Source organism: Chiloscyllium plagiosum, chromosome 3 (assembly GCF_004010195.1).
Source record: "Chiloscyllium plagiosum isolate BGI_BamShark_2017 chromosome 3, ASM401019v2, whole genome shotgun sequence".
NCBI lineage: Eukaryota > Metazoa > Chordata > Chondrichthyes > Orectolobiformes > Hemiscylliidae > Chiloscyllium > Chiloscyllium plagiosum.
The window spans coordinates 53,362,688-53,373,779 of NC_057712.1; the positions used below are offsets into that span (position 1 = coordinate 53,362,688).

Here is an 11,092-nt window from a genome sequence, read left to right on the forward strand (position 1 = left end):
AGAGTTGGATAGAGCTCTCAAGGATAGTGGAATCAAGGGTTATGGAGATAAGGCAGGATCAGGATACTGATTAAGGATGATCAGCCATGATCATATTGAATGGTGGTGCAGACTCAAAGGGCAGAATGGCCTACTCCTGCACCTATTGTCTATTGTCTATTGCTGGGCCCTCTACTTTTTGTAATTTACATAAATGATTTGGATGCGAGCATAAGAGGTACAGTTAGTAAGTTTGCAGATGACACCAAAATTGGAGGTGTAGTGGACAGCAAAGAGAGTTACCCCAAATTACAACAGGATCTGGACAAGATGGGCCAATGGGCTGAGAAGTGGCAGATGTAGTTTAATTCAGATAAATGCGAGGTGCTGCGTTTTGGGAAAGCAAATCTTAGCAGGGACTTATACACTTAATGGTAAGGTCCTAGGGAGTGTTGCTAAACAAAGAGACCTTGGAGTGCAGGTTCATAGCTCCTTGAAAGTGGAGTCGCAGGTAGATAGGACAGTGAAATAGACGTTTGGTATGCTTTCCTTTATTGGTCAGAATATTGAGTACAGGAGTTGGGTGGTCATGTTGCAGCTGTATAGGACATTGGTTAGGCCACTGTTGGAATATTGCATGCAATTCTGGTCTCCTTCCTATCAGAAAGATGTTGTGAAACTTGAAAGGTTTCAGAAAAGATTTACAAGGATGTTGCCAGGGTTGGAGGATCTGAGCTACAAGGAGAGGCGGAACAGGCTGGGGCTGTTTTCCGTGGATTGTCGGAGGCTGAGGGGTGACCCTACAGAGGTTTACAAAATTACAAGGGGCATGGATAAGACAAATAAATAAAGTCTTTTCCCTGGGGTCGAGGAGGCCAGAACTAGAGGGCATAGGTTTACGGTGAGAGGGGAAAGATATAAAAGAGACTCAAGGTACAACATTTTCACACAGAGGGTGGTACGTGTGTGGAATGAGCAGCCAGAGAAAGTGGTGGAGGCTGGTACAATTGCAACATTTAAGAGGCACTTGGATTACAAGGGGCATGGATAAGACAAATAAACAAAGTCTTTTCCCTGGGGTCAAGGAGGCCAGAACTAGAGGGCATAGGTTTACGGTGAGAGGGGAAAGATATAAAAGAGACTCAAGGTACAACATTTTCACATAGAGGGTGGTACGTGTGTGTCATAGGGATCTGCGTGATCTGCGTGACCTAGAGGCTATAAGTTTCTGTTCCCCCCTAAACCATCCCACACACCACAAACCCCCCCCCCCACATACACCACAAACCATCCCACACACACCATTGGGGGGGGGTTTGTGGTGTATGTGGGGGGGGTTTGTGGTGTATGTGGGGGGGGTTTGTGGTGTGTGTGGGGGGGGTTTTGTGGGGGGTTTAGGCTATAAGTTTCTGCTCTATCTCTCAGTATACAAAGTCTATTCCCTGGTATAGTGTACTCTACTAGCTGCATTTCTACTTATATTTGCACCTTGATTATTTTGGGGGTGAAATGAAATAAATTGAAAAGGATTCAGAAAAAATGAGCTGATTGGAATTTCAGATCTATGAACGGAATATGCTATTGGAATCTCTGTTTGCTTCTTCATCACATAGAAACAAAGACCTTCATATTGACATGGGTAGACAGGTGTTCAGGGTGAGATTGATCATTCTGAGTTTGCCTATATGTAGTGGAGTTTTAGCCCCACATTAGATCCCCAGCCATATATCAGTTTGATTGATTGACAGTGGCTGCAGTCAGGCTGGTAAGACTCTCAAAACAGGCTCAAGCTGCTGGGACAGGTAAGAGGCATCATTCAATGCCAACTCATTGCTTTTTCAGATTAAAATTACCTGCAACAACTCACTAATGTCTCCACAATTTGCTTTTCTTTTACACAGACAAACATGCAACAAACCAGGGTCTTGGGAGCCTTGCAGATCATTCATAGATGTCAATCAAAATTTGATATTTTCAGACTAGTGCTGAAGCAAAGATGCTCATCACTGACCATGACTAAAACTGCCCACAAAGATCCAGTGAGCTTCATGGAGGGAATTTTTCTTCTTCTACTGTCAATTTAAATCTGGCACGAAATCAAGGGATGCCTTGGTGTGCAGCAGTCATGATGTTAGGTAGGAAACCAGTCAAATTGAAGTAATCATGTAGATATTTCTATTCTGAAGTGTTAGAGAGTGGAATTGAAGTGTGGCTGTAGCAAAGCAGAAGTTAAAATATAAATAAACTTCAAAAATGTAACTTTTTAATCACTGCAGAGAAATAGGCATTTCACAAATATGAAATCAACTTATTGGTCCACTCAGGCTATTTAGCAGTAATTGATGAAGTTCGTACCTTCTTAAAAATTTTATGCAACAAGTTGTAATATTTTCCACTGAAACTAGCAAAGGTTTGAGTAGACGTTCATACCATTTCATGACTACCAAGGGGATAGCATACTATGAGCATATCTACAGGACACTCTCCGGAGATTTGTAGATTCACTGACAGCAATTCTGGATTTGAGCATTATTCTGCAAATGTGCAAACTCTTGAAGTTGCTGTCAGTTTCATGAGTAAAGAGGGCAAAGCTGACAGTTTTGCAATCATTACCACAGTAAATTCAGTTCTATAATTTATTCAATACAAAGTTTAAGGAGAATCCATATGCCTACCTATAAAAACTCTGATACAAAAATATCATTCTGTATTCAATAATTCACTTTGCTTCTTCAGACTTAAATATCTATTGATAAAATCTGCGTTTTTATTTGTGCAGTATTTTTGATAATAATCTAAAGGCCCCATAATTGTCAGAGTACAAATATGATAACAATAAATGAAAATATAATCACATTATGGCAAAAAAAGCATTTCTGAAAATAGCAGAGATGTGTTAAGTTTTTAAGTCTTTAATCCAAGATCACCTCTTTTAAAGAAATATTTCTCAGTAGGACAAAATGTTTCAATAAAGACTTTCAGCACAAAGTATCTACAAAAAAAAATTCGGGGAAATATAGAGAAACGCAACTCATTGTATTTGAAATACTATTTTGTTCAATGAATTGTAAAAATTGTAGAAGCTTCTTAAAAACTCATCAAACCCAATCTATGCTCTTGTAACACATTTATTTTTCAAAGAATTTGCAAATAGCCACTCATTTCAAAACACAGTGAAAAACAATTTTCCTACCTGACCTATGCCAACCAAAGTTCATTGTTTTTGTGGCAGGGCGGGTGGAAATCCAAAGGGAAAAGAGACTAACTAGCATACTGCCAAAATCAGTCAGTAAATGTGCTGCATCTGTCATAATGGCCAAACTGTGGGCAAAGTAGCCACCTGAAAAACAAAAATAAACAAAAAAAAACTCTCCATTTGTTGCCATATAGGAAGGGAAACAGAAGCATCCCTTAACAGCAGGGTTGAAAATGTGTTGCTGGAAAAGTGCAGCAGGTCAGGCAGCATCCAAGGAACAGGAGAATCGACGTTTCGGGCATAAGCCCTTCTTCAGGAATGAGGAAAGTGTGTCCAGCAGGCTAAGAGTAAAAGGTAGGGAGGAAGGACTTGGGGGAGGGGCGTTGGAAATGCAATAGGTGGAGGGAGGTCAAGGTGAGGGTGATAGGCCGGAGTGGGGTGGGGGCGGCGAGGTCAGGAAGAAGATTGACAGGTTAGGAAGACGGTGCTGAGTTCGAGCCTGCTGGGCACACTTTCCTCATTCCTGAGGGTGCAGCGGATGCAATAGATGATGTGTGTGGAGGTGCAGGTGAATTTGTGGCGGATATGGAAGTGTCCCTTGGGGCCTTGGAGGGAAGTAAGGGGGGAGGTGTGGGCGCAAGTTTTGCATTTCTTGCAGTTGGAGGGGAAGGTGCCGGGAGTGGAGGTTGGGTTGGTGGGGGGTGTGGACCTGACGAGGGAGTCACGGAGGGAGTGGTCTTTTGGAACGCTGATAGGGGATGGGAGGGAAATATATCCCTGGTGGTGGGGCCTGTTTGGAGGTGGCGGAAATGACATGTATTGTGTCCAAATGACAGAACCATTATAATGGACCATGTTCTTTGTGGTTGCATCACAATACATTTTACACATTACAGCTGTAATAAGATCAATTCAAAGTACCAAAGGTGCTAAAATCAAAGCACAACTAAAATTAATTCAGGAAAACAACATCAAGATGCAAAACATACCCTCGACAATCAATGAACCTCCAGACTTTCAGCAACAGCTTTGATTAGATTAGATTCTCTACAGTGTGGAAACAGGCCCTTCGGCCCAACAGGTGCACACTGAAATTCCAAAGAGTAACCCACCCAAATCCCAAATGCACCTAATTGACAATTTAAGCATGGCCAATTCACCTAACCTGCACATCTTTGGACTGTGGGAGGAAACCGGAGCAGCCGGAGGAAACCCACGCAGACACAGGGAGAATGTGCAAACTCCACACAGTCATCCGAGGTTGGAATTGAACCCGGGACCCTGGTGCTGTGAGGCAACAATGCTAACCACTGAGTCACCGTGCCACTCTGAAGCTGTTAATTTCACAGAGGATTTTTTTTACAGCCACTGCAACTTGCTGTCTGCAAAGATTTTATAACACAGCCTGGAGTTTAGGAAAGACCATGCAACATTCATTTGTTTATGTAAAAGAGCATGAAAAGAATATTTTAATCTAGTATGAACTAATAAAATGAACTTATTAATTTATGGCAGAATTAGTTCATTTATCAGAATTCAACTTGGTAATAGGTCCTTCATCAGCTGGTTAAAGGAATATATTTTTATTTAAGGGAAATATTGTTCTTTTGAGCACAAAGTAAAACTGATTGAATATTTTAATAACCTTTAAATATTATGTTCTGCTGTCAATGTTACACACTGCTGCTACTTGATTGACAGTGGTGGAGGGAGTGGATGTTTGTGGATGTGGTGCCAATTAAGTGGGTTGCTTTGTCCTGGACTTCTTGAGTATTAGTAGAACTGCACTCATCCAGGTAATTGGGCAGTATTCTGTCACACTCTTGTGAAGGGCTGATGAAGGGCTTATGCCCAAAACATCGACTTTCCTGCTCCTCGAATGCTGCCTGACCTGCTGTGTTTTTCCAGCACCACACCTTTTGACTCTGAACTCCAGCATTCGCTGTCCTCATTTTCTCCAACACCTGATAATGCCCATTTAAATTAATTTCATTCATAATATATTGAAAACCGAGAAGGTCAGTAAATGAACTCTTTCTGACAGTGCATCAATACGTAACACAAGAGCAATAATAATTAGATTAGATTCTCTACAATGTGGAAACAGACCCTTCGGCCCAACAAGTACACACTGACCCTCCGAAGAGTAACCCACCCAGACTGATTTTCCCCACATTTACCCTTGACTAATGCACCTAACATATGGGCAATTTAGCATGGCCAATTCACCTGACCTGCACATCTTTTGGAATGTGGGAGGAAGCCAGAGCACCCGGAAGAAACCCACACAGACATGTGCAAACTTCACACAGCGCCTGAGGCTGGAATCAAACCCGGGTCCCTGGCACGGTGAGGCAGCAGTGATAACCACTGAGGCACCGTGCCACCCTACCACTTTCTGGGACAGAGGTTCACCACTCTATGGTTAAAGAAATTTCTCCTGAGCCTAAATGGCCTTCCCTGCATCTTTAGGCTACGACTCCTGGCTCACATCATCAGGAATATCTGTCCTGCATTTACACTCTCTTGCTGGTTATAACTTTGTAAGTTTTTAAGGGATCCCCTCATTCTACTAAATTCTCATTTATATAGTAAATAAAAAAAAAAGTATGAACTGCGGATGCTGGAAATCAGAAATGAAACCAGAAATTGCGAGGAAAGTTCAGCAGGTCTGGAGCTTTTGTGAAGAGAAATCAGAGTTAATGTTTCAGGCACAGTGACCCTTCCTGAGGTCTGAGGAAGGTTTCCAGCATTTTCTGTTTTTGCTTCCAATGGATATAACTGACTGAATCTCTCCAGTCTCATACCAGCAAGATCCAGTCCTGCCATCCCAAGAATCAGTCTGGTAAACTTTTAGTGCACTCCTTCCACAGCCAGAACATCCTTCCTCTGGTAATGTGACGAAAACTACACAAAATACTCCAGGTGTCGTCTCACAAAAGGCAACAAAACATTCTTGCTCCATAACTGAATCATCTCACCAGGAAGATCAACATAGCATTTGCTTTCTTCACTACCTGCTGCATCTGCATTCTTACTTCAGTAACTGGTGTACAAAGACACCCAGATCTTGTTGCACCTCTCCATTTCCCAATCTATTGCCACTCAGATAATAATTTACCTTCCCATTTTTGCTACCTCACATTTATCCACATTATACTTCATCTGCCATACATTTGACCACACAATCAACTTGCCCAAAACAAACTGATGTATCCCTGCACCCTCCTCATAGTTTAGCTTCCACCCAGCATTGTATTGTCTGCAAATTTGGAGATATTACACTTAGTTCCCCCAAAGTCACTATCTTGTGAATCACTGGGGTGCAAGAACTTATCCGTGCAGTATCCCACTAGTCACTGCCTACTATTCCAAAGAAGGCATGTTTATTTCTATTGTTTGTTTCCTGACTGCTAGCCAGCTGTCTATCCATGCCAGTACATTACCACAAATCCCATGCACTTTAATCTTACATGCTTTTCTTTTATGTGGGACCTTGCTGAAAGCCTTCTGGAAGACTACGTAAACCACATTTATTGGCTGTCTATCAACTCTGCAAGTTACATCCTTAAAAAATTTGAATAGATTTGTCAAACATAATTTCCCTTTCATAAATCTATACTAAATCCACCTGTCAGATGTTGTCACTAGTTTCTAAGTGCTTTGCTATTAAATCTTTCATCATGAACTCTAGCTTTTTCCCTACTACTGTTAACAGGTAAACTTATCTATAAATTCCTGTTCTCCTTTTTAAAAATAGTGATGGCGCCTATGAATGGATAAGGGTATTCTTGAAAGACAGTGGAGGGAACTGGGAAAAAAAGCAAAAGTCCAAGTTTACAACATATACTTCAAACTCACCTACAACTTCTCCAACCATAAATATCAGGCAAATAACAGCAGCAATATAGAGCTTCCTTCTTGCCAGCAGCTTTGCGCTGTTTTCAAAATCTGATGTAGATCTGCTGTGGCAATGTTGACTTGTATATCTCTCCAATTCAATGGAGTTGGCACTGCTTCCATTGTCAAATGGGCAATTTGGGTATGTTTCTTTTGAACTGGAAAAAGGGCTGCAATGCAAGGAAAGTAAAATAATTAACCAAGAAAATTATATCCAACATAAAACATAAATTTCTTATATTTGATGTAATGTTGTTTGTTACCTTACATAGAGTCGTACAACATAGAAACAGACCTTTTGGTCCAACCAGTCCATGATGAATATAATCCCAAACTAAATTAGTGACACCAGCCTGCTCCTGGCCCATATGCCTTCAAACATGTCCTATTCATGTATCCCTCCAAATGTATTTTGAATGCTTTAATTGTATCCATGTCCACCACTTCCTTAAGAAGTTCATTTCACAGGTCTGTTCATAAATTAAAGACTTTCAACAAACTCAAAAAGTTTAGCATATTAGACAGTGAGAATTTGAGCAATTCAGAGAAAAATTCTTTAAATTTGATAACAGCAAGAAGTGCTCTCAAAAAATACAAAGGAAAGTGTGATGCTTGACCATACAAAGTATGAATTCATAAGACAATGTGTGGCAGCATTTGAGCAATTGGCTTCATAAAAACTAGTTAATACCATACAACTCATATTCAAAACACAAAGCATCTATTCAATTCCATTGTTGCAAATGTATATAGAGAACCACATATGTGCAATATTTATAATTGAGTGTTGAACTGAAAAGTAAGACAACTCTTGATGGAAGGATGTGCAGCCAGGTTCATGAGCTATGCACACTATGAACAAATGGTTGCACGATATGAATGTGGAAAATCTACCTAGACTCATGTTACTGATCACTATTTAATGATTTAAAAAGGTAGGCACAGGCACAGGCACAGGCAGGGGTTTGAGACAGAATTCTGACTGGCTGTGTTTCTTCCTGCAGTCAGAGCATGTGGGTCAAGGCTTGCAAGTGAAATGGGGACCATTGAAAAGATGCAAAAACCTAACCAGATTCCCACTAAATGTTTAAAATATCTCTTGAAATTATTACGACAATGGATAACAGTAATTTACTCATTTACCCCTTGACTCATTTACATAGAACAATAAATATATTCAGGTATTTCAAAGAGGATTTGCAGTTAGTTGGGAGATGAATTCAGTACATGCAGGAAGGTCAGTTAAGAACTTATTCTGCTTCTTTTACTGTTTCTTAGCATGGTAACCAGCAGAAGACAAGTTGAGATCCATAGGCTTTATTTTAAGAAGAAACTCTGTCTACCCAGGGAAACACTGAGAATTAACAGAAGTCAGAAGTATTGGGAAGAGAGTAAGTTGTAATATAGAACTCAGTGGCCTCACAATGATCATGTGTGTTTGACTGCTTAGTAATCTTTCCCCTTACTAGCTGCTGTCAAACTTTGGATGCCTGGAAATAGTTAACACCACTTGGCCAGAATGAATAGGGAGCAATCTCTGAACCCAATCTGAAAATTAACCAAGAGTGATCCTTAGGTCTCATTTTACTATGTACAGGGAACTGTCAACATCTAATGTGGGATTATCTCTGGCAAACCAGATACTAATCTCAAAATTAACCAAGAGTGATCCTTAGGTCTCATTTTACTATGTACAGGGAACTGTCAACATCTAATGTGGGATTATTTCTGGCAAACCAGATACTAATCTCAAACAGCTGCATTACCAGGATCAGATCTCAAAAGTAATGGGACTGGCAAAAGAATATAATGGCTGCTAAGTATGGGTTATCAGAGATCTTCAGAAGTGTTGGACAGCATGCAATTTTATTTTGTTTCCAAAAGTGGAAACGTTTCAATACTAATTGCATTCTCTTTAGAATCAATTGTCTAGTTGTTTGATTATATATGTATGTTGACTGTTGATGCTTACATGCTTAAGACTCATAGAAAAGTAAAGTTCCTGGAAGGTAGACCTGCAAACCTAGAGCAGATATTTTAAAGCACTATGAATAAATTCATGTTACATACATATTAACTGGTGTGTCATCTCTAGAGATATTGCAAATGTAAACCACAAAATGAATCGGGTGACAGTGATAAATTTAAATTACTGGCTTTACCAATTTCTTCACCAAGAGATCTACTGACGCTATGAGATCAATGGTTTTCAGGGTTCAACACCTAATTGCTAGCTATAATGATGGAAAATCCAGCTATAGCAAATGGCAATAATTGTATATTTTCTTACAGCAGAAGACAGTGAGAATTTGAGCAATTCAGAGAAAAATTCTTTAAATTTGATAACAGCAGGAAGTGCTCTCAAAAAATACAAAGCAAAGTGTGATGATTGACCATACAAAGTATGAATTCATAAGACAATGTGTGGCAGCATTTGAGCAATTGGCTTCTGTAAATTTGCCACTACCCATGAACCAAGTCTTGAAAAAAATGCTAAATTCCAAGAATTAGAAAACCTCTCCTCATGATAATGATAATTGAACCTTGGGAAAAAGCATTGCACAATCCAAAAATAGCAATCTTAGAATGAGTGTGAACCTTAAATTGATCCACAAAGCTAACATTCTTCAAAAAGTATTGACTTTCAACAATCCAAGAATTATGATTTCATGATTTCTTCAAAAGGCTCAACATGTGTCAGCATTATCTTTAGAGACCACTAGCAGAGTAAAGTCAATATGTTACAGCTTTTCTTACTTGTGAAAAATTGTTTTGGTAACACAAAATGCTATATGGAATAAGTTTAGCACATAACACATTCCAGAAAATCATTTCTTCAGTTTTCCCAGAGGCTGAGAAGTTGGGCAAACTATTTAACAATGTCCACAAAAGGGACAAAGTATAAAATGATCAATGATTATCAGCAGCATTCTTACAGCACAACTACAGTGCTCACAAATTGCTAATGGCATTGTTAGAAAGACTTGTAAGGATATGGACACCCATAAAGGTCAGATCATCTTTACCAGTACAATTTTCAGTTCAGATTCATCACAAAGAACTACAGACTTAAATTCATAGATTTAATCGTAGTCTTCCCAGACATTCATGAATCAAAGGCTATTTCTGTACAGAGAAATCTAGTAAGCTGAACTCCAAGAAATTATATAATATACATATATTTGTCATTTGAATTGTTTAATTTAGAAAAATGTGGAAATGTTTAGTTGTTTAATGGTTAATTATGAGTGTCTGATCACTACAGCTGCTCATTGTGCTTCATTAGTTAAGCCTGGATGCTTATTCAGAGAAAAGTAACCAAACTATAAAAGTTGCTGTCGACTAAATTTGTACAGGCGAAGCAGATGTTTTAAACCCCTGAGAGTAAATTCCTGTTACACATTCAGACAGTTTGTTTTTGTTTCAGCAGCAGGAAGAGCAGGAGCATTGACCAGGGAGCTAACAGGAAGGTAAATCACTGATTTAAAAACTTACCTCTGAATAGATACACTGAGCAGGAGCGGACACGGGACTGCTGAGTAACTGAAGTAATATATTTGGGTGGTTGCATCACCTGAAACACTATTAGGTAGTGTCTCCCATCTATCCTCCTCCTCTAATCAAAGAAAAGGTTATAGAACATAGAACATAGAAGAATACAGCGTAGTACAGGCCCTTTGGCCCTCGATGTTGCGCCGATCCAAGCCCACCTAACCTATACTAACCCACTATCCTCCATATACCTATCCAATGCCCGCTTAAATGCCCATAAAGAGGGAAAGTCCACCACTGCTACTGGCAGGGCATTCCATGAACTTACGACTCGCTGAGTGAAGAACCTACCCCTAAATTCAGTCCTATATCTACCCCCCTTAATTTAAAGCTATGCCCCCTTGTAATACCCGACTCCATACATGGGAAAAGGTTCACACTGTCAACCCTATCTAACCCCCTAATCATCTTGTACACCTCAATCAAGTCACCCCTAAACCTTCTTTTCTCTAACGAAAACAGCCC

The 11,092-nt window shown here is 39.8% G+C and overlaps 1 protein-coding gene across 1 annotated transcript in view; it reads right to left on the reverse strand.

Annotated features, from left to right (window-relative positions):
• slc30a2 (solute carrier family 30 member 2) overlaps nt 1-11,092 on the reverse strand; it is a 137,020-nt gene that overhangs the window by 101,528 nt on the left and 24,400 nt on the right. The window contains exons 2-3 of the mRNA XM_043682126.1: nt 7,037-7,245; nt 3,173-3,319 (exon numbers count right to left, since the gene is read on the reverse strand). Coding sequence (XP_043538061.1) covers nt 3,173-3,319; nt 7,037-7,245 — 356 coding nt within the window. The remainder of the gene's footprint in view (nt 1-3,172; nt 3,320-7,036; nt 7,246-11,092) is intronic.